General features: G+C 40.6%; 1 protein-coding gene across 3 annotated transcripts in view; it reads right to left on the minus strand.

Annotated features, from left to right (window-relative positions):
* Positions 1-4,812, minus strand: part of GABRB2 (gamma-aminobutyric acid type A receptor beta2 subunit) — a 264,173-nt gene extending 259,361 nt beyond the window's left edge. For 2 of the 3 annotated variants that reach the window (XM_025387860.1, XM_025387858.1), the window contains exons 1-4: positions 4,644-4,812; positions 3,138-3,366; positions 2,895-2,986; positions 1,789-1,856 (exon numbers count right to left, since the gene is read on the minus strand). In XM_025387860.1, coding sequence (XP_025243645.1) covers positions 1,789-1,856; positions 2,895-2,986; positions 3,138-3,214 — 237 coding nt within the window. In that variant the 5' untranslated portion in view covers positions 3,215-3,366; positions 4,644-4,812. Of the gene's footprint in view, positions 1-1,788; positions 1,857-2,894; positions 2,987-3,137; positions 3,367-4,464 lie in introns of all 3 variants that reach the window. The other variant, XM_025387859.1, reaches the window with a different exon arrangement.
* Positions 4,813-24,035: the final 19,223 nt, after the last annotated feature.

The raw sequence follows: 24,035 nt of genomic DNA on the forward strand, positions 1-24,035 counted from the left end.
GGTTCTAAATTTTTCTTGATACATTTAACAAAATCTCATTTGGTGATGCTCTAAAGAAGGAGGTGGTGGTAAAATAAGACTTGGGACTGAGAGAAGAGCATAAAAAAAGCAAAATGCAAAAGAGAAGAGTCTGAATCAATCACGTGTAGGATGCACAGAATCACACCTGATTTCTATATTACTTTGTTTTAAACAGCATAATTTAGATTCAAATTCCTGAGACATAGGAAGGTACCCACATTAGGATATCTTTTATTTTTATGCTGAAGCTCAAAACGTAAACTGATGAAAGACCTTTCAAATTCACCAAAAGTGAATATTCATATATCTGAGAAATTAAATACTATCCCAAGAAACATTCTGTAACCACACAGATTTTCATAATGTGAGGGAAATCTATGATTCTGAAACATCCAATATTGTCTTTAGTCTGCGTTTATATTGCATGTGATACAAACTTTCCCCAAATTAGAACACGAGAAGATTCATGTCATTAAAACATTTCAGAAATAGCTGAATTCCCTTGCGTACTCATAAGGTATAAGCATAGTATTCATTTGCTTCAGAATCTTGTGAAATCTCGGGTTTATCTCTTATCATTGGACAGTGTGTAAGGACTATGCTGATTACTGAGCTTCTTCTTGTTTGAATTCTGGGAATACGGAAATTTGTATTATGTTGAGAACTAATTTCCAAGTCCTGAGGGGTGGCTTAGAAATGTTTTGCATGAAAGCTTATATACTATACCCCCTTCTTTAATAATTCGTCCAATTTCTAGACAGAACTATGTCAAAACTCAACCTTCTGAAATGTGCTGGGTGCTATCAGGACTGAAAGTAACACTGGAATTTTACATTAAAATGTGGCCTATTTAGAGGGACTTTTCTAAAGCACGGGATTTTAAAAACACAGAGTAGAAAAGTCACTGGAGGAATACCCCCAAGTATGTGGGGGCGTCTGGGACACTTGTCATTTTATTGCACGTCTGCACTGTTCTAATATGGGCAGCAGGGGGAGCTCCTGATTGAAGCAAACCCCCCCCCCAACACGTGTTTCCTAGTTGGGAATACAGGCTTTTTCCTCTTAGCACTTGCCCCAAGTCCAAGGAGGCAGACACTGAGGAGTACTGCTGTCAATTAACTGTACAAGCTTAAGACACGTGGTGAATGAATTGCTGAAGTGAACAGGGATGACACATGGGTCTGAGCCTACCTTTTAGAAACAGGGTGGCTAATCTTTATTTTGGTGGACAGGAGGGGTTAAAGGAAGCAGCAAGCAAAGGAGCTGGGGCAGGAATGGGGGATGGGGGCTTGCCACTAACTGTAAACAGTGATCTTTGAAAGCAACAAGTGGGCGTCAGTATTCCAGGGCCTTTATTACAGTTTTGTTTGTAAGCTATATTCTCCATTAAATGTCAAATCAAAACTCTCCCCTCTTCCCATGAGCCCACATCAAATCCAGAAAATCACTTGATGAGCTGTGTTTATTTCTGAGCCTTAGGAGATGAGGCTTCTGTAGGGGGTCTCCTGCACGTGACTGTGTTTTACACATGAATGTGTGATGCGTTTTACTCCAAGTATCTGAACCGGGTTAAAAAAAATCGTTAGGGACCAGAAAGAGCCAACTCTCTAACCTCAACACAGGGGATTCTAGGGTGAAATTCCATGCCCTCACCCCCACCTCATACACATACCCAGGCACACCCCCACCCCCAATAGCTGGCTCATTTCTCCTTCCTGTCCCCAAACGAAAGTCTGCAAAGAAGTAGTCATAAACATCAACACTCACCATATTGACTTCAGAAACCATATCGATGCTGGCAATGTCAATGTTCATTCCCACAGCCACGGGGGGACCTGCAAAGCAAGATGGCCAGCCACGTGATTTCTTTGAACTTCATTCATTCTCAGCAAGAGTTATCCCTGGGCATAAGATACTCTACCCCAAACCCCTCTGCACTACTCACTCTCAAATTTTTCAATCCTCTGCTTTTTTGTTTAAAAAAAAAAATTTTTTTTTAAAGTAGCAGGCACACACTTGTCTAAGAAATGCTGTATTGAATATGCACGCACGTATGTTGTGAACAAGGGATTCCAGCTCTGTCTACATATGCATATGTCTCAGCAAGTGAATGCACACAACTCATAGAAGCACAAGAATCCTTCTAGCCTCAGGGATTTTTATATTTTGCGCTGAAACCCCCTCCTCCTCAGTCTTTCCCACCCCCTTCTGTGCACAGGTTTTAACTCTTTGAGCTTCATAAGAGTCTGAAGCAATATTAAATAAGTCTATCAGCATATCTAGGGCTGCAGGCAGAGAGAGGTTCTTCTTTCCCCTACCCTCTCTAACCCTCCCATTTTCTCCCTACCCTCCCATCCCCCAGTCCTCCCCACTTCTGTGAGGCTGGGAGGAGTGGATTATATCCAGACATGAGCCACGGTAACCATGGCCAGAAGAACTCTTCCAAAGTAGGCAGGCACAGGGGGTTAATGCCACCTCTCAACCAACTGCCTGCACATATTGTCCTAAAAAATGTTCCTCGGTGGCCTTCTGTAAGCCTGGTTCTCTCGGCACACCGTTTACTAAACTTAAGAGGTTTATATCTCAACAAAGCAAAGACAGGGAAGCAAAGGATTCTTAACAGTGAAGCTGAAAGATAGCAGTCACCAAATCTGAGTACACACTAAGAGGGTCTCATTGAAAGACCACGCTAGTGCTGGGTAGCAACAATCCAGCTTAAGTTTTGATCAGTTTCTCAATATGGTAACATAGAGACACATTCAGTACACCACATGCACCCACAACTAGGGAGAGGGAAGAGAGCGCGCACAAAGCTCAAAAGACAGCTTCGGCTGTGGTTGGACTCTTTCTTATTTGCAAGGCAACCCCATTACCTCCAAAATCTGGTCTCAGACGAATGTCATAGCCTTTCAGGAGTCTATCCACCGTCTCTTTAACCAGCGACATATTACTAGGGTCATTGACACTAAAGAAAGAAATGACAATAAGCAGGCATCAATAAGGAAGCAGGCACAGCATTTTCAGCATCGGATCCCTACTACATTTCCCTGCTCAGAGGTATGCAGACAGAACCCTTCAAAGTGAGAACGGAGAAAAGAAACGCTGGGCACACTTACCTCTGCGCACAGACAGCGGCGATTATTAAAGGGAAGGACCAAATCCCAAAGTAGCCCCTTTTCCGGACTCTCCACATCCCTTTAGTTTTTGATGGAATTGAGGGTTTCACTGAAGAGAGGAGATCCAACTTAGTCTGCCCAGTGCAGTAATTCTAATGTGAGGCGCATGCGCACGGCGTACCAAAACATCAAAGGGGAAGCGGCGGCTGCCGGGGATCGAGCAGATTTCCTTGTTTAAAAAAAAAATTAAAAGGAAAAAAGGAAAAGCTCATATATGTATAATACATACATATTTGAATAATACAGAAAAGTCACCCCACAGCAGCATCCAGAATAAAATTTTTGTTGTTATCCTTTCGTTAAGACAAAATAACTACAGCGTCTGGTAAGTTTCGGTAGTTGCAGGAGGCAGTTTTGCACCTAGCGGGTTGTGGGTTTTTGGGGTGTGTGTGTGTGTGTGTGTGTGTTCTTTTAAATATGCAAAACCAGATTAGAAAATTAGAGAGCAGGTGTAGGGTGCCAGCGGAAGATGGGTGCCGGTAAGCCCATTTCTAGTCTCGGCCAGACACAGGGGCAAAGGAGTTTGAACTTTATTTCCTTGGCAAATAGCATGCCCTGCCTGGGGCCAGACAGGGATGGTGGGGGGACGGGGGATGTGCGGCGGGTGGGAGGAGGGGGGAGGGGGCGTTGGGAGTTGAAGCGGGAGGGAGGGAAAAACCAATGGGAGGAAAGCTGTGCAACCCGTTGGATTTGGGGCGGGGGGTTGGGGAGGCGGGTACAGAATAAGAAAGGCACGGAAAAATAAAAAAAGGAAGAAAGGGAGAGAAAAGAAGAATAAAATAATGGCTGGTCTCTTCTAGTAGTCAAAGAGCAAGCTTTTCTTCACTACTCACGAGCGATTTCTTTCTCCTCTCCTCACCCTTTGCCCCCTATTGCCAGAGAAGAAAACCTCGGGGTCCTGTTTTCTCGCCGTGTGACGTTCCTGACCCGATAGTCGGGGTTATTTATAGCAGGAGGGGAGGGGGGCGAGGGGAGCAGAAAGGCAACGCTGTCTCTCCAGGTTTCGGTCTGATTCTGCAGTGGGAATTATTAGTGGGCAGGGTGGGGTTTGGATGAGGGGGAGATGGGACGTGGAGGCGTGAGAGATGCGGGTGACGAGCGCCCTAGCGCAGGTGCGGGGGACTGGAGGGCGTGGGCGACAGCACAGCGCAGGAAAGGCAGGTGGCCGGGTGGGACGCGCCCCGGCCGGGACCCCGCGCCCCCTCCGCTGCGCGCACCCGCGCGCACACACGTGCAGGCGCACTCCCCTCCCGCCATCCCTGCTTACCTCGCGGGCCCGCGCTCGCCGCCCACTCCGGCCGCGTGCTGAGCTGGTGCCCCCTGCCCCTCGGCCCCTCGGCCCGGGCACGGGACAGGGACTCCCGGCGGTTCAGGGGCTGTACCTCTGAATACAAGAAGCCCGAGCGGTCCCTAGAAGGCAGGCAAAATGAGGAAGAGCCCCCCGACCTCCGGAGGCACTGTGTTCTCCCGCGGTCTCCGCGCCACCTCGTCCTCTTCTTCCCTTCCCCGGGCCCAGGGGACTCGCACACCCAGAGGCTGCCTCTTCCCTTCCTCCCGGAGCTCAGGCCGCCTCGCCGTGGCCGCCGGGACCCGGAGGAGGCAGCAAGCTTGGGGTGGGGAATTGGGGGAGGGAGATACTCAATTCACAGAAGAAGTCTTCCCTCCGCTCTCGGGAAAGAGAGGCGCCACGGGCGGCATGAGGTGCTACGAGTCTGGGGACACCGGGCCGTCCGAAGGAACCCGAGTCCTAACCAGTGGCTCTCCGAGTACTCCTGAGTTTATCTTGGAACGGGGGAAGAGGCGGGTAGAGTAGTTGCTCCCGCTACCCCTCCCCCCACCCCACCCTGGGTGAAGAACTGGAAAGGCCAGAGCTCAAATCTCTATTCTGGACCCCAGTGCTTAGCCTGTCGATGCTGCTGCCAATCATGGTCACTATTAAGTGAGTGCCTACTGCGTGCTATAGCGCTGCATTCATTAATTCTGGCAACAGTTCTAGCGTTTAGCTATCACTTCAGTGTCCCCATTTTATAGATTTAGAAATTGGCGCACTGAAGCCAAGGAGATTGCCCAAGGTCACTCAGATGGCATGAGGTGAAACCAAGGTTGGATTTCAGAGTCAGCGTTCCTAACCAGTGAACTAGACAGCCGAGATTCCGGAGTCTCCTGAGTCAGCGACCTTGCCCGCTGCCAGTGTTCTGCTGCGGCGGGTCAAGCTCCCGGCGCCCGCGGAGCCCGTGGCGGCTGCGGGTGGAGTTGCGCGCGGATCGCACCAGCTGGCCCCGGCCACTGCCTGCGGAGAGGAGGGGTCGCCGGCCCGCAGAGTTGGCGGCAGGTGGCGGGTGTAGCTCCACAGGTTTGCGGTCCCCGCAGCCCTGGGGGCTTCTCAGGGTCCGGTTCCGTGCTGCACTCTTGACCCACTTACCTTCTGATAACCTTTCCCCTCCCCCACATTGGTCAGAGGGTCATTTGGGGGCAGCTTGTGGGGATGACTCCAGGGGAAGTGTGGAGGCGGGAGGGCTGTGAAAGGGGGGAATCCGACAGTTCCTCTAGGTTGGATGATAAACAGGAAGAGAAAGCTGAGTTCCTTCACCGACCAGAGGAGTTTCTAGGTTAGGAACAGGTAAAGCCCAGCACCGTGAACACAGTGCTGATATGCCGCGCGGCGCTCTACTAGACTCCCAGGCTCATAGGAGTCCATCCAAAGACACACGAGCGCGTACTCACACACACATATACACGAGGGTGGAGGCAGGAAGGTCTGGAAGTTTCCCATCTGTAGTTACTTGGGTTTAGCGTTACCTCAGAATGTAGAACTATGGCCAAGGAAAACTGCTGATTTTCCTTTCTCTTTACTCCTATACACAGTGAGAATCCTTTGCACCAGCTGAGTAGAATGATGGGGGGGAGTGAAGCGACGGGTGGGGGGTGGTTAGGATATTATCAGCATGATGTCCAGAAGATTCCCAAAGCAGTTTAGTCCCAAGTAACCAAATGATGAAGCCCTAAAATGTTCCCCTTCCCCTCGAACCTCTAACACATCTCAAAATAGGGTTTTCCTTCTGACCTTTAGTTACTCACGTTGTTCTTTCTGCAGCATCAGCCCCTTCTACCTAGGCTAGCTTCAGTTTGGGTTGAAAGAACAAAATTCAGCAGCCAGAACAAACCACAAATACTGTCACCCATCTATAATGATGATGATAATAATAATGGCCCAGGGAGTGATGAAACAAGTTTGTATTAAAGGTCTGCTATATACAGAAAATTAAGGAAGAGAGGGGCAAAGAGTTAAAACGAAAGTAGCTTGCATCTCAGCAAGTAAAACAGTATAGTGTAAACTGAGAGCATAAAAGAACTGGAGGTAAATCTTTGGGTTCAAAACCCAGGTCAAATACTTAGTAACTTTGTAACTTAGGAAAGTCATTTAACCTCTAAGTCTCAGGTTCCTCTTCTGGAAAACTGAGAAGGAAAAGAATACCCTCTCCATTGGATTGCTCTAGAATGAAGTAAATACATGTGTAGTATATTTGGCTGTGATTAATAAATATTAGCAGTGTTTTAATGAATAAGCCATAATGAATGAACAGGAAAACAAATAAGGTTTAGTGGCACTCAGGTATAAAGACTGAATAGATATAGATTTGGTGCCAGTATTATTATTGTTATTATTTTAGATATACTTTAAGTTCTAGGATACATGTGCAGAATGTGTAGGTTTGTTACAAAGGTATACACCTGCCACGGTGGTTTGCTGCACCCATCAACCCGTCATCTATTTTAGGTATTTCTCCTAATGCTATCCCTCCCCCAGCCCCCCAGCCCCTGACAGGCTCTGGTGTGTGATGTTCCCCTCCCTGTGTCCATGTGTTCTCATTGTTGAACATCCACTTATGAGTGAGAACATGCAGTGTTTGGTTTTCTGTTCCTGTGTTAGTTTGCTGAGAATGATGGTTTCCAGCTTCATCCATGTCCCTGCAAAGGACATGAACTCATACTTTTTTATGACTGCATAGTATTCCATGGTGTATATGTGCCACATTTATTGATGGGCATTTGAGTGGGTTCCAAGTTTTTGCTATTGTGAATAGTGCTGCAATAAACATACGTGTGCATGTGTCTTTATAGTAGAATGATTTATAATCCTTTGGGTATATACCCAGTAATGGGATTGCTGGGTCAAATGGTATTTCTGGTTCTAGATTATTCTAGAATCTAGAATCGCCACACTATCTTCCAGAATGGTTGAACTAATTTACACTCCCACCAACAGTGTAAAAGCATTCCTATTCCTCCATATCCTCTCCAGCATCTGTTGTTTCCTGACTTTTTAATGATCGCCATTCTAATTGGCGTGAAATGGTGTCTCATTGTGGTTTTGATTTGCATTTCTCTAATGACCAGTGATGATGAGCTTTTTTTCATATGTTTGTTGGCTACATAAATGTCTTCTTTTGATAAGTGTCTGTTCATATCCCTTGCCTACTTTTTGATGGGGTTGTTTGTATTTTTCTGGTGATTTTGTTTAAGTTCCTTGTAGATTCTGGATATTAGTCTTTTGTCAGATGTATAGATTGCAAAAATTTTCTTCCATTCTGTAGGTTGCCTGTTCACTCTGATGAAAGTTTCTTTTACTGTGCAGAAGCTCTTTAGTTTAATTGGATACCATTTGTCATTTTTTGCTTTTGTTGCCATTGCTTTTAGTATTTCAGTCATGAAGTCTTTACCCATGCCTGTGTCCTGAATGATATTGCCTAGGTTTTCTTCTAGGGTTTTTATGGTCTTGAGTCTTACATGTAAGTCTTTAATCCATCTTGAATTAATTTTTGAGTAAGGTGTAAGGAAGGGGTCCAGTTTCAGTTTTCTGCATTTGGCTAGCCAGTTTTCCCAACACCATTTATTAAATAGGGAATCCTTTCCCCATTGCTTGTTTTTGTCACGTTTGTCAAAGATCAGATGGTTGTAGATGTGTGGCATTATTTCTGAGGCCTCTGTTCTGTTCCATATGTCTATATGTCTATTTTGGTACCAGTGCCATGCTGTTTTGGTTACTGTAGCCTTGTAGAATAGTTTGAAGTCAGGTAGCGTGATGCCGCCAGCTTTGTTCATTTTGTTTAGGGTTGTCTTGGTTATACGGGCTCTTGTTTGGTTCCATATGAAATTTAAAGTAGTTTTTTGTAATGGTGTGAAGAAAGTCAATGGTGGCTTGGTGGGGATAATATTGGATCTATAAATTACTTTGGGTAGTATGGTCATTTTCACCATATTGATTCATCCTATCCATGAGCATGGAATGTTTTTCCATTTGTTTGTGTCCTCTCTTATTTCCTTTAGCAGTGGTTTGTAGTTCTCCTCAAAGAGGTCCTTCACATCCCTTATAAGTTGTATTTCTAGGTATTTTATTCTCTTTGCAGCAATTGTGAATGGGAGTTCACTCATGATTTGGCTCTCTGTTTGTCTATTATTGGTATATAGGAATGCTTGTGATTTTTGCACATCGATTTTGTATCCTGAGACTTTGCTGAAGTTGCTTATCAGCCTAAGTAGATTTGGGGTCAAGACGATGGGGTTTTCTAAATAGACAATCATGTCATCTGCAAACAGAGACAATTTGACTTCCTCTCTTCCTATTTGAATACCCTTTATTTATTTCTCTTGCTTGATTGGTGCCATTATTATAAGTTAGCCTGATAATAAAGGAGCAGACATTTCACGGGAGTTAAGGAAGAGTGAAGAAGAAGATGTATTAAAAATCCAAGCAGCAATTAAACAGAGAAAAAACGAAAGAATATGTTTTCTCTATGCAATAACATCTCAGGGATATCCTTTACCAACAGCAGTAAGTAATTTAATTAAACATACATTTCTGGCTGGGCACAGTGGCTCATGCCTATAGTCCCAGCACTTTGGGAGGCCAAGGTTGGCGGATCACAAGGTCAGGAGAACAAACCATCCTGGCTAACACGGTGAAACCCTGTCTCTACTAAAAAAAAAAAAAAAAAAATTAGCCAGGCATGGTGGCACACAACCGTAGTCCCAGCTACTCCGAAGGCTGAGGCAGGAGAATTGCTTGAACCCAGGAGGCGGAGGTTGTAGTCAGCCAAGGTCGTGCCACTGCACTCCAGCCTGGCGAGAGTGAGACTCCGTCTCAAAAACAAACAAACAAACAAACAAAAAACATTTCTACTAGTTACAAAACTAAGGTCAACTTACACCTAAAGTGAGTCTCAGTCATACAACAGGAGCAACACTGGCCAGCTATCTGGACGACTTTGTCGACAAGACTGCCTCAGAAGATGCAAAATGAGAACAATAACGTGCAATCTGGAGATGTGTTAGTTGCTGAAGAGTATCCTCCATGATCCCAAATGAGTGAGAAAGCAAAATGTAAGTACTCTTAACAGGTCATGTTTCAAAATCATCTCAGTATGAAACATACAAATACAAATTTAAAAAGTCACCAACCATCTTCCATTAGCCTTAAACATAATATGGAAACATTATTCAGTAAATATGTAACAGTCTCCTAATCTTTTTCAAAATTACTTGACAAGTACTGGGGGATGTGGTGTGGAAAAAGCAAACATGTGATCCTTATCCTCTTGGATTTTACACTGTAGTGTAGGAAGGAGCCAAGAGCCATCGTGGAATTTATTACATGTATAACACATAAATTGGGAAAGATAGGAGATTATGGAATTCATAATTGGTGCAGATAACTCAATTTGAGGATTTGGGAAAAGCTTTTTTTCTGATGAAGTCACGCTTCAGTGGAAATTTCAAACCTATGCTAGCCTGATGAAGGATTGTGGGAAGAAAGTTCCAGACCGAGGAAACAGTATGTACAAATATCCTGAGTCAAGAGAGGATGGCATGAATGAAGAATGAAGGAAGAACAGTCAGACTAGAGGACAAGGGCAAGAATGGCTGTTGACACAGTTGAAAATTACAGACTATTGATAGGTTGAAGCAGAGGGGTGACAGGATGAGTTTTAATCACACTGGAGGAAGATGATAATGGCTGTAGGGGATCTGTTAGGAAGCTATTGCAAGAATCCAGGTGAGAGGTGATGTTGGTCTGAAATATAATAGTGACAGTGAAGATGAAGAGAAGTGACCACAGCCATGTGGAGACAGTGGCTAAACTTTGTGACAGATGTAATGTGGAGAATGAGGGAAAAGAAGGATTCAAGCATGACTCATACATTTCTGGCTTGAGGAACTCGGTGGTGGTGGCAGAAGAAAGTTAATGAGGGTGATACATTTTGTTTGGGTCGTGTTGAGTTCAGGGTACCTGCTTGCCATCCAAGGTACACTAGACATTTTGATAAATGCACTTGAAGCTCAGAACCAAGGGCTGGGCTGGGGCCAATGGAAAATCTCCATGTTCCATCTTGATACTGTATTTCCCTTTCTTTATTTACTTTTTCTCTGTATAATTCCTAACTGTGTAATTATAACTTTATTTTACTCATTTTATATCCATCTTCCTTCATGCAAAGAAAGTTTTAAAAAATTGTGATTTTTGTCAGCTTGGTCGTCGTTGTATCCCAGTAACTAGTTCCCATAGTAGACATCTAACACGTATGTTTTGAATGAATGAGTATATATTTGATGATCCTGAAGATGTAATCCACTTATATTACAAAAGTATCTGAAGAATGAACAGAGTGGGAACACTGGAAGGTCAAGAAGAGAAACTTCTGGTAAAGGACAGTTGCAGCCACCAGAAGGGTCAAATTAACATTGACACTGAAAGTAGAAAGAAAATGAGTGCGGTGTGATCACAGCCAAGGAAACAGAATATTCTGATAAAGGAAGGACTAGTTCACTGTATTAAATCGTTTACAAAGATTTTGCATTTTAGAACAGGTATTACAGTTTATAGTACACAGTTCAAAAGTAAGTCACTCTGTCCTTCTGTCACCATGATCCTCTTTCTAAAAACCAATACAATTCATTTCCTGGGGGTAATAGTAATGAGATAGTTCATATCATAGCCTTTCATCTGTTAACAAACAGGTATGAAATATGTCCACAGGTGCCAGCTAGCCCTCCCTGCCTTACTGCTGCTGGTGAAGCAGCAGAATGATGATTTTGAAGAAGGTTCCAATGGAATGTGTATTACCTGTTTTGCCTAATCATTTAAACTTTTGAATTCATAATTCTTTAAATAAATGAATAAAAGATCTCTTAGCTCTGAATATTGATTGGGGTCTTTTGAAACACTGTGCAGAAATTTCAGCAATATTAAAGGGTAGGAAGAAAGAACTAACATGTAGAAAGATAATATATGCCTAGTACTGTCAGCATATACAATAGCACAGACTTTCCAATTACTAACAAATTGTCAAATATATGACTTTCTAAGCCTACTGTAATATACATATAAGAACTCTTTTAAATAACCTTTTCATGTATCATATATAAATGTCATTTTATTTATTTTATGTATGAAATGATATGTCTATAGTAGTTTAAATTTTATTAAATACTTTCCCCTATGCTTATTAAAAATGCCCTTTATTTATTTGTCTAGCAAGCCTTGCCTTCATAGGTACTAGAAAAGAAATTTCTCCTAAATTAACATAAATTCCATGTTACGGGTTTATGACTTAATGAGGTTTTACTGTGCAGAATTAGGAGTGCAAATTACATGTCTACTGAGTCCACTTTCTCCTTCAGCAAGTATAACTAATTCTATACATAAGTTTCTGTAAAATTATCAGCCACATTAACCCTTATGATATAGAAATCAATTTAGATTATTTAACTAAAAATGTAATATTAATAATAAAATAAGACCAATGTGTCACTCTTCCAAATCCTTTCTCTATTGCAAGTTATTTAATCCTCAAAATATACCTGTAAAAATGTTCATCACTTTTATCCCCATTTTATATATGAGGAAACAGCAGCAAAAATTAACAGCTCTGAGATCACACAGTTTATTTTTTAAAAAGTTAAAGGGCTCAGGCCCTTCCTGACAACTATGTGACTTTGTAAATGAAACTCCAGTATATTTGTCTACTGTACATTCTCAGCTTCTCTTATTCACTGAGTTAATATAATAGAAATGAAACTTCAGCCCATTCAGAGGATCTCTGCACTTTAACAGTCAAATGACTAATAGGAAATTTTGAGAATTGAGTGACTGGGCATCTTTTAAAGGAGCACTACCTCAGATTAATCGATCTTCGAGAGCATAGAAAGAAAAGTATGCCTCAGAGTACAAAATGAAATTAGTGATGCTTCCAATGGAGGTAAAATTGTTATATGAGGAAATTACCTAAGCTCTGACACTGTGGGGATGCTAATTATATTCATATGCTGTCTCGGCAGAAATAAAGCACCACATCCTTTATGCTAGAAAAGGATAAAATGGGAAGGAAGTTCTTTTTACCAACAGCTATTCAAAGCCCAAAGTGGGGAGAAGAGGTATACCTTATCAATGAGCAAAACTGATGTACAAACAAGAACATTACAAAGGCTGAGCAATAATTTCTCAAAATCCCTATCAGGTTGATTTCTTAGGAATGGCCATTGATAGATGGCCAAATATAGCTAATCCAATGTGTAAAATGGAGTTTTCCGGAATGTGGGTCACGTACCTCAAAGGCCTTTCCCGAGCCTTTCCCGATGCTCCTTTACCAGAACTGTGTATCCACTTATACACCATAGTTGGGGATCCTAGGGTTAAGAAGTCTTTTGAGACTCTACCAAAACTCTTGAAATTCTAAAAAATGTACATATTGACTCTAAATTAAAAAAAAAAAAAAACCTTTGATGTTGAAATTAACGTTTAATTAAATGTCTGTAATATGTAATACCATCCCTATAATTATACATGATTAAATTCAATATAGAAAATGTAAACTTTAATCTGCTTTGTGTTATGTATCAAGGGGTCTCCAAAACTTGAAGGACTTGGACATATGATGGTTTTTCAAAGCTCCAGGTATCTACCGCCTCAGGCAGAGTTAATCACTTTCAAATTAGATGCACCTAAAGCCAATTGCAGTGTTCTGTTCTTTTTTTTTGCCCCCCTTAAATCCTTTTTCAAAACATTCCATTGCTAATTCTACAAGAAACAAAACCGTATTTCACTTTTGTTTTTATTATCCAAAAACAAAAGTGTATGTATTATACTCAGCATACTTACTTAACTTATATTAGCACTTGTAAGTTATAATTACAATTAGTATTTTAGTTAATACTAAATAGTTCTGACTTACTAGCTTGTTTGCTCTTTGATGAACAACAATAATTCATTATTCATTTAATTCTTTCAAGCTTATGTGTAGTGCTTTTGGGGTTGTAAGTGATAGAAACCAAGTGCAAACTATCTCAGGCAAGTGAATTTTAGGTCACATAACTGAAACCGTCAAGGATGAGCAGCTTGAGGACCGGTGGATTCAGGGGCTTAAGCTATTTTATTTCTCAATTCCGTTTTATGAAAATTGGCCATATTCTTAGGTGGAGTCTCTTGTCAAAATGACGAGCAAGCAGCTACTCCACTTTAGCAACCCTGAGATTAGCAATTTGGTGACACCAAAATTACAAGATAAAATACTATGTAAAGGCTTGGATCATAGTCCTATATTCAACCAATCATTTGCTCTGATCAATGGTCTTGTGCCCACCTCAGGTTCTGAAGCTGGAGTAAACCATATTTAAACCATGTGGACCACGGGTGGTTGAGGGATGAGAACCCAAAGAAGGATCCTTAACATATTGTCTCTACAAAGAAGAGGAATGGATCCCAAACAGGCAAAAGTCAAAGATGTCTACTATGGGCAGAATAGGTGTCATTACTAACCATATCTTTTTGATAAATCAATTGTAGCATAGGGTCTTGAATATGGTTAAAAGAGAGACCCAAATTTGCCACATCCATCTGACATAAATGTCCTTGTAACTGTCCTGTAAAGACGAATGAATGAATGAATGAATGAATGAATGAATGAATACATAAATCTAGGACATCCGGGATCTCATATTCATGTCAATTGTGGTTGATTGCTACTTACATTTTAGCAATTCACATAGACATATGTGAAACAATCACCTCAAAATTATTTGAAAATAGTCATGGTGTAACTGGATGAATATAAGTAAATACATGCAGGAATTGATATAAAAATGTAATAAAATTATAAGCAAGAATGGCTAGGGATAGAAGGTCATAAAAATTCAATATTTGAGTAACTGAGAACTACTAGTAAAAATATTATAATGTTAGTGTTAAATAATTGCATTAACTTCACTTCTACATAGTAAAACTTGATTAATATTTGTTGAATAAATAACATTTGAATGAATAAATTCCTCAAAAACCTTTTCGGCTGCCTGATGTGGCTTGGCTGTGGCCTCACCGAAAATCTCATCTTGAATTGTAATTTGCACAATCCGCATAATCTCCATGTGTCAAGGGAGGGACCAGGTAGAGGTAATTGAATTATGGGGTCGGTTTCACCCCTGCTGTTCTTGTGGTAGTGCCTGAGTTCTCATGAGATCTGATTGGTTTATAAGTGTTTGTGTTCGTTTCTCCTTCCTACTGCCTTGTGAAGTGGGGGCCTTGTTTCCCCTTAACCTTCCCCCATGATTCTAAGTTTCCTGAGGCCTCCTCAGCCATGCTGAACTGTGAGTCAATTAAACTTCTTTTATATATTACCAAATATCAAGGAGTTCTTTATAGCAGTGTGAAAATGAACTAAAATATTGCCTAAGCATTTAAATATGTCCCATACTAATAATCATAAGATAGTTTCTAAATTTTTGTTAACATATGATTTATCTTAATAATAAAAATACATGATTGTTTATAGTATTTAAAATATATGTCATTGTGAATAGAAAATGACCTTCCCATGTGGGCGCGGTGGCTCACATTTGTAATCCCAGCATTTTGGGAGGCCGAGTTGGGCAGATCACGAGGTCAGGAGTTCGAGACCAGCCTGACCTACATGGTGAAACCTTGTCTCTACTGAAAATACAAAAATTAGCCGGGCATGGTGGTGGCTGCCTGTAGTCTAAGTTACTCAGGAGGCTGAGGCAGGAGAATTGCTTGAACCCGGGACGTGGAGGTTGCAGTGAGCTGAGATCCGAGATCATGCCACTGCACTCCAGCATGGGCAACAGAGCGAGACACTGTCTTGAAAAGAAAAAGAAAAAAGAAAGAAAATGACCTTCCCTAGTACTTATATTCTAACCTCTCTACCCTTTTTTTAATTCTCACAAAACACTATGAGGTATATTCTAATGTTATCTTCGTTTCACAATATTCTGAAAATGTCAAAGGTTTCGTGATTAAGAAAAGCTTCTTTTCAGAAACAGAAGAATGAGAATAACTAGTCAAAGTCTGTCAGAGTGAAGATTTTCTTTAATTGGAAACCTAATGAGTAGGTGATAATAACCACTGTTTTCTTTCATTTGTTTTAGCATAGTTATAATAGAAACGGCATGAAGACATGTTTTGTTCCTAGTTCCTGAGAAGATTAATTTGGTTCTAGCTTCAAATAAAATGATTAAGGGCTGTGACCTACTGAGGGTGTGGTGGTATGTGGTGGCATAGAGCAAAGTCATAGCTCTGTAAGATAAAGTATTTTGCAGGAAAGAAAGTCCAACAACCAATTCTACTGATGTTTATTTCTTAACATATAATTTTTTTTAATGTGAGCTCAGAATTAAGTGATTGGCTCTTGGAACAAGTGATGCATCAACAAGAACCAATGAGTACTTTGGGGATTTGGTATGTTCCAACCATGCATTTTATCCAGAATTGGGCATGTGGATTGTTCAGGAGATGATTTTGTATATTACATGGACATGTGTTGTAAATTTAAGGAAAATAGATAAAGTAGTAACGCAGTTGGTACTTGGGTGTGACAAAAATAGTGTAGGTGGTATGCCAATATTTGGGAATCGTTGAGTAAACAAATTAGGCAGGAACTATCTGCCAAAATTCTATAAGAGAAATTCTCATACTTTAAGCTGAAGTGGGGCCCTTCCAACTCTTAAGTGTCTGTGGTTATTAGAAGTCCCTAGTGTGGGTGATCAGCAGCCATGAGATGTGAGGTGTATCTGAATGTCACCAGACAACAAGGCCACCTTTTTGACACAGAGATCAAAATCTAATTCAGGAATTCAGTGAATATACTGACTCTCTATGTATGTGGACGTGTTCTGCAAGAAACAAACAGATGAATTTACGATATTATTCCCCTCAAGAAGCTTACAGGAGAAGGGGGAGGAAGAATGGCAAAAATGATTACAATTATTCTAAGCAGCAGAATATTAATGTCACAAGAAAGATAAGTAAGAAGAGAATAATCCAAGGAGATTGCAGGAAAAGAGACATCAGAATTGGCTGGGAGTAAATGGGAAAGACTTTACTGAAATCATGCTACTTGAAATGGACCTCAAAGGATGGCCAAGATATTATTGCAGTTTTTAGGGGATGATAGGAGGTTTGAAATAAATTTTTGCATAAATGTAGCATCTAGCTAAAGTAAAGAGATAAGTGGCTACAAAATCAGCCAAGTTGTGAAGATCCCTGATAACAGGATGAGGATTTCAAATGATGTAGACAGACGTAGGGTACTCTGGGGTTTAGTGCTCCTTCCATCCTTCATCAGCAATGTTATAGTTGCTACATCATTTTTATCAGAGATTAGCTGACTTGTTATGATAACAAGTATCAGGCTTTGCAGGATACTCTGATCTCTGATCCGCAGTAGTATTATGAAAGCAGCCGTAGAAAAACAATAAAGGTGAGTCATGATTTAATAAGCGTAATAGAAAAAGTAAAAATAAAAAAGGGAAAACACAGTAAGATTTTTATCAATAAAGAAATAAACAACCAAACTAGCAGTTTACCACGTTAAGCAAATAGGCACCAGTAATTTGAGAGGGTCTTTTATGTCACCTCCAGTTTTAAAGGGGCATGAGAGTATTTGAAAAGAATGGCATGACATCGTAGATCATTTTAATCTTAGTGTGAAGTTGAGCTGACTACGGGAAAAAAACTTAGACCTCAGATTCTTTTAAAATTATGCTGGAAGCATACTTAAGAATTTACTGTAAAAATTATAAAATGGATGCTTATCTAATTGTTCTATTTATTTTCTTGGGAGCTGGGGTACGTGGTACCCATAGAGAAGCTGGCTGTCCCCTTCCATTTTTTCTGTAAGGAAGGGAAGAATAAATGGGACAGGAGAAAAGAAAACCATTAAGATGTTATTTTAACTAAAAGTTCTGGTAGAGTAATTTTTTTAAAAAAGCAAAAATGTAAAGATTAAATAAAACAGGTATCAGAGAAAACAACTCCTGAAGATAGCAAATCAAACTTAAGATTTGGAAAGACCCTGAAGCAATCATTGATATAGTACAGAAAATAGGCAGTTCATTTGAAAACTCATAGATAAAACAAGAAACTTCAAAGAGGTATTTAGCCTGCCGCTGGCATCTTTGATCTCTACCTTTAAACAGGTTATATATTTTTCTCTGTTATTAAAGGCACACAAAAGATGGTTATGTTAGTGCAACCTCTCAGGATGCCCATCACCAATGATTATGAGGTGAGGAATAGAACAATTCTTAAGAAACTTACACTCCAGAGCTTCCTTGTAGGATCAGACTCAGGCCTGCCCTCTAAATGTTTCTTGCTTGAAACCTCCGTTGTCTTACTTTCCCTCTTTCCCTGCCTTACTTTTTCCTCTTTCTCATCATCTGCACAGAAATCCTTCTCTCAAGGTCAGCTTTTAGGAATTGAACCTAACACAATTGGGTAGTTTTGGATGTATTCTGGAGGATAATTGTTTCTGGAAAATAACACATCATTACTAGAACTCTGCAGATGAGAATGACACCATGAGTCATGGAAGAACAATAACTAGCTGCTGTGTTGTTGCTTAACACTACTTGTATGATTTTTTGAGAGATGGGATGACACCTAAGTTACATTCTCTTCCTGACTTTTAGTTGTATCAAATGTAAAACGAGGGTGTAAAACTAGGTGATCGCTAAAGTTCATTCCAGCTGGAAAAATTCTATGATGTAAATCAGGAGTTGGCAAATTACGGACCTCTGGCCAAGTCCAGTCCTACCTCCTTTTTTTTTGAGTAAAGTTTTACTGGAACGCGGCACTGCTCATTTGTTTAGGTATTGTTTATGCCTGCTTCATACTGCAGAATTGAGCACCCTAGGCTACTCTGAAACTCCATGAGACTCATAATGATTATTATCCTCAACATTTTAAAAAACAGGTGAGAAAATTGAGGCAAAGCAAATTTAAGTTGCCCAAGTTTACAGGATGAGTAATGTCAGAGCTGAGATTCATATTCAGCCAATATGCCTCCAGAGTTGGTGCTTTTGTTTTTTGTTTTGTTTTGTTTTGTTTTTTGAGACGGAGTCTCGCTCCGTAGCCCAGGCTGGAGTGCAGTGGCCAGATCTCAACTCACTGCAAGCTCCACCTCCCGGGTCCACACCATTCTCCTGCCTCAGCCTCCCGAGTAACTGGGACTGCAGGCGCCCGCCACCTCGCCCGGCTAGTTTGTTTTTTGTTTTTTGTTTTTTGTTTTTTTAGTAGAGACGGGGTTTCACCGTGTTAGCCAGGATGGTCTCGAGCTCCTGACCTCGTGATCCACCTGTCTTGGCCTCCCAAAGTGCTGAGATTACAGGCTTGAGCCACCGCGCCCGGCCCCAGAGTTGGTGCTTTTAACTACGGTGCTAAACTGCCCCGATTTAAGAAGCCCACAATGAAAGTGAATGTTAAAACCTTTTGACTTATAGTAGTTTAGATGTGCTTGCTTTGTTTTTAGTATTGGGGTTAACATTAACAGGAACACATACGGAAGCATGAATGGAGGAGAGGGAAGGGGAGAAATTCTGCAAGCTCAACAAAGTTAGAAAATAATATCAAAAATAAAATATAGCCTGCTTATTTTTTTTCTACCATCACATGCAATCCTAAAGTGTGGTTTCATGTTTCCTTCATTTTTTCTCATGGTGCAAATCACAGACACATTTACAAACAAATTTACAACTAAGACGCTTAACTTGGTCCTCAGCACACCAGCATCCTGTGTCTGTGGAGCAGAACTAATCATTTTATGTCACTTCTCACTTTTCCTCCCCTCCCATTTCCTTTGAGATTGCAATTCTGCTTAGGCGATGTGATGAATGACAATGTCAAGGGTAGATAATTTTGCTTTTGACAATTTACACTTTCACAGTGCATCAGCACATTGTTTTGTAATGTTTTTGGGTTTTAGATCACGTTGACATTAATCCTCTTAAAATATATTTGTGTATCCTTTTCCACTGTGGTGAAGGCTCATTTGAATGGAACAAGTTTAAACACTAACTTAAATTGAAGAAGGAAGTATCTTAAAGGGGAAAGAATGGAGAGGCATTTCCCAATTTATCTTTCTTAAATCACAACTAGAATTCAAGTCATAGAGGAGTAGGAGTTGCTAATATAAATTCTTGCTTCCTTTTCTATTTTTTTTTTCTTTGAGATGGAGTATTGCTCTTGTTGTCCAGGCTGGAGTGCAGTGGTGCGATCTCCGCTCACTGCAGCCTCCACCTCAGGGGTTCAAGCAATTCTCCTGCCTCAGCCTCCTGAGTAGCTGGGATTACAGGCATGTGCCACCATGCCCAGGTAATTTTTGTATTTTTAGTAGAGAGAGGTTTCACCATGTTGGCCAGACTGGTCTCGAACTCCTGACCTCAGGTGATCTGCCTGCCTAGGCTTCCCAAAGTGCTGAGATTACAGGTGTGAGCCATCATTCCCCGCTTCTATTTCTTTTTTTGGTAAATATTTTTTCACAGTGTTTTAACAATAACCCACAATGTGAACTCATCTCAGAGAATTTGGTTTTGGCCATTATAGCTGTAATTTAACTTCTTTCCTAATGCATATAAAGTGGCTGATAAATTTCCTATTCTGCCCAAGTCAGCACTTCCTAACCTTACTATTTTGGGCAGTGTTTGGGACTGTAATAAGATTAAACCAATCTTGTTCTGTTCCTCTCTGTCTTTCTGTCTCTGTCAGTCTCTCTTTCTGTCCTTCTCTGTCTCTGTCCTTCTGTTTGTTTTATATTTCCATTATTGCCTGATTGCCTGAGTACTTACTTGTGCTAGCCACTGTGCTATTTAACATGCTGTACTTCATTTATTCTTCACACTAACCTCTGAGCTTGGGATTGCCATTGAGAATTTTCAGATGAGGCAACTAAGGATGCACAAAGTTAAATGTTACACAACTGTAATAATAATTATAGTGTAATTTAATAATAAGTTGTTATATTAATGCAATAATAATAAGTAATGATATACTTAAGATTCCAACTCGGAATCGTCTCCTTCCAGGTAGTAACCTTAAACACTGTACAAGAACACAAAAGGTTCAGAAATCCTCAAATATTAATGTGAATCAAGAAAGTTACAGGCTTCCATGTAGGAACCAGATAGTCATGATCCTAGACCAGCAGATTGAAGGTAAAGAACAGACTGGTGGTTAGAGAAATGATGGAAGAAATGATGCAATCATGCAAGTGGTTAGAGAAATGAACATTTAACTTGACCAGAACTTGAGAGAGATCAGAGCTTTGATGACAGGTATCTGACATCCAAAACAGCACCTGGGCTAAGAACCAGGATCGTAGGACCTGTTAACTAAGTTAACAGTTAAAGATTAACTCCAGCACCTTTTCTTTGCACAGAAAAGATAAAAGAATCTGATTCTGTAGCAGAAATTTTCTGAACTTGCAAAAGAGGATCAGCACTTACTAAGTACTGATTTACGTAGTGTAATAATAAGTTGTTATATTAATGATACATTCAAAATTCCAACTCGAATTGGTCTGCCTCCAGGTAGTAACCTTAAAACTCTACAAGAACATAAAAGGTTCGGAAATCCTCAAATATTAATGTGAATCAAGAAAGATACAGGCTTCCATGTAGGACAATTTTCTCTTTTTGAGTACTCTGCATAGACTAGTATATGTCAGCTTATTTAATACTCTTCACAAACATACAGGAAGCAGCTATACTGTCTATAGCTACTCAAGTAGTAAGACTGCATATAGATATGGGTAGCATTGGGAAGCTTGCTGGCACTCAACTGAATTAAAAAAAAATGTGCATAATAAAGTGGTGCTACTATAAGCTTGTAAAATACAAAGAGCTCTGTAGCTTAGAAAACTTTGAGTTTTGTTTTTTCTTATAAATTGAAAGAGAGCAGGGAAACAGAGTATCATGGTTTGGGGAAAAAAACCCTTCCATGTATTATTTAAATAACATCTACTTGCTTTAAAAGAAGTGTATACCATTCTTCACCTACATTTGAACGCTATGTATGTTGTTGAATCTAGATATATAAATCACCAATCTGCCTGCGACTGGAAAAGTATCAGGAAAATCAATAAGGGAAAGACCTCTAATATCTTTTGACGAGTAATATAAAAAGTTAAAAACAGGCTATTTAAAAGTATAAATTGTGCCTCCCTAACACTTTAATTTGGAACATAGTGCATTTAGAATCTAAATTGATTTGTCAAAAGTTTTTTCTCTAGATTTTGACCAAGAAGAAAACTGAACTCTTCCTCAAATTTTTGCTAGGACTAAAACAGAAACAAAAACAACAAACAAACAAACAACAAAACTGAATCCAAAATGATGAAACTAGCCCTGGAGTATATTAGAATTAGTGATGAACTTCTGTTGACAGTCCACAGACACCTTTTAAGAAAAACTGGTAACTGTGGCATCCAATTCCCTTTGCTTGAATCTGAAGCACTACTTTGAGAACTTATACAAATAATACCTTTTCATTTCAGCCAGGCTCATTTTTGCTTGTCTATTTTCAATGTTTTTTGTCACCCAGGTTGGAATGCAGTAGCATGATCACAGCTCACTGCAGCCTTGACCTCCTCAGACCCAGGGGCTCAGGTGATCCTCCCACCTCAGCCACCTGAGTAGTTGGGACTACAAGCACACACTACCATGCCCGACTAAGTTTTGTATTTTTTGTCGAGATGAGGTTTCATCACGTTACCCAGATTGGTCTTGAACTCCTGAGCTCAAGCAATCCTCCCACCTCGACTTCCCAAAGTGCTGGGATTACAAGCATGAGCCACCGCATCTGACCCTTGTCTCTTTTATTAGGCTAAGGTTTCCTTCTTCTACAGTGGTGGTTTTACTTGTGCTGTTTTCTTGCACAACTTTAGTGGGTGCAGCAGGTCCATCTAATCAAATCCTTTTGCTCCTTGGCCCTCCACATGTTCTATGTTACTTCTGGAATCTCACCTGGTTCACTTTCTTCCTCCTTCACTACACTGCACCTACGCTACCCATCCATAGCAAGCAGGCTCCCGTCCCTGAGCTGTCTCCGTGTTGCTTCTCTGCCTGGAAAGCTCGTCTCCTAGATCTTCCTCTGGCTAGCTGCATATTCAGGTCTCATTTCACATGTGACGTGCTCAGAGTGACCAACCACATGCCTCCCCAGCACCAGTCAGTATCACTCTATTATATTACAGTCTTTCAACGTCTTTTCATCTGAACTGTACTTTTGAACTTGTTTATTGTCTTCTCCCATTAAAATGTAGATTGCAACAAATTGTGTCTGTCTTCTTCAATGCAGTATAATCTGCATTTTATTTTAGCCCTACTATGTGTCAGATTATATCCAAATAATCTGACACATAGTAGGGCTAAAATAAAATGTACATTGAATGGGAGACTGACTTTCAAATCTCTCTCTCTGCGAATATTTCTTCTTTAACTCGATATTGCTACTTTCCTACTCTAATCAGTTCAAGAGTTGCACATTTTTTGAGTATGAGTACATGAGACACTTTACTTACATTATATATTTTAATCCTTGCAACAGCTCAGTAAGGTAACTATGAATATGCCCATGGAAACTGACAAAGCTAATCAACAACCAGAATTGAAACAAAGGTCAAATGACTTCCAAGCTGATCTTCTTGTCATTAAGTCATGTCACTGTTTGCTATCTGAATAGTAAAGTGAGGCTCTTGATTGTACTCAGAAGCTCACTTTATCACAAGCTGTCTCGCTGGTTTTTCTACCCCATCCTCTCCCTTACCTAAGCATGGGTTTAATTCTTGTAACATGCATATGGTTAGGAGTTATTTGGATACTTTGTCATGGATTCCTTTTGCATTCCCCATAGCACCAGGGATTGTGTAAGGCCATTTTAGACATGTTATCAATATTTGTTGAGGTGAGTTGATTAAACAGATAGATAACACAAATAAGGAAATCTAGGAAGCCCTTGAGAGGACTTGCTGGTTATGGATTGAATGGTGATATGGTTTGGCTCAGTGTCCCCATCCAAATCTCATCTGGAATTGTAATCCCCACGTTTCATGGGAGGGACCTGGTGGGAGGTGTTTGGATTATGGGAGCAGTTTCTCCCATGCTGTTCTCATGATATAGAGTTCTTATGAGAACTGATGATTTTAGCGTGTGGCACTTGCCCTTTGCTTGCACTCTCTTGCCTGCCACCGGGTAAGACGTTCCTTGCTTCACCTTCTGTCATGATTGTAAGTTTCCTCAGACCTCCCCAGCCATGTGGAACTGTGAGTAAATTAAACCTCCTTTCTGTATGGATTGCCCATTGTCAGATAGTATCTTTATAGCAGTGTGAGAATGGACTAATACAAATGGAATCTACTGGGGGAACAAATGTGGAGTTGGAGTCATCACCATATATTCCTTACAAGGAAATGCTTGAAGGGAATAGTATAGTTACATGTAAAATTTAACCAGCCAACTCAAAATTTACTCAAGGAAATTTCTGGAAATTGACTTGTG

Source organism: Theropithecus gelada, chromosome 6, assembly GCF_003255815.1.
Source record: "Theropithecus gelada isolate Dixy chromosome 6, Tgel_1.0, whole genome shotgun sequence".
NCBI classification, from domain to species: domain Eukaryota; kingdom Metazoa; phylum Chordata; class Mammalia; order Primates; family Cercopithecidae; genus Theropithecus; species Theropithecus gelada.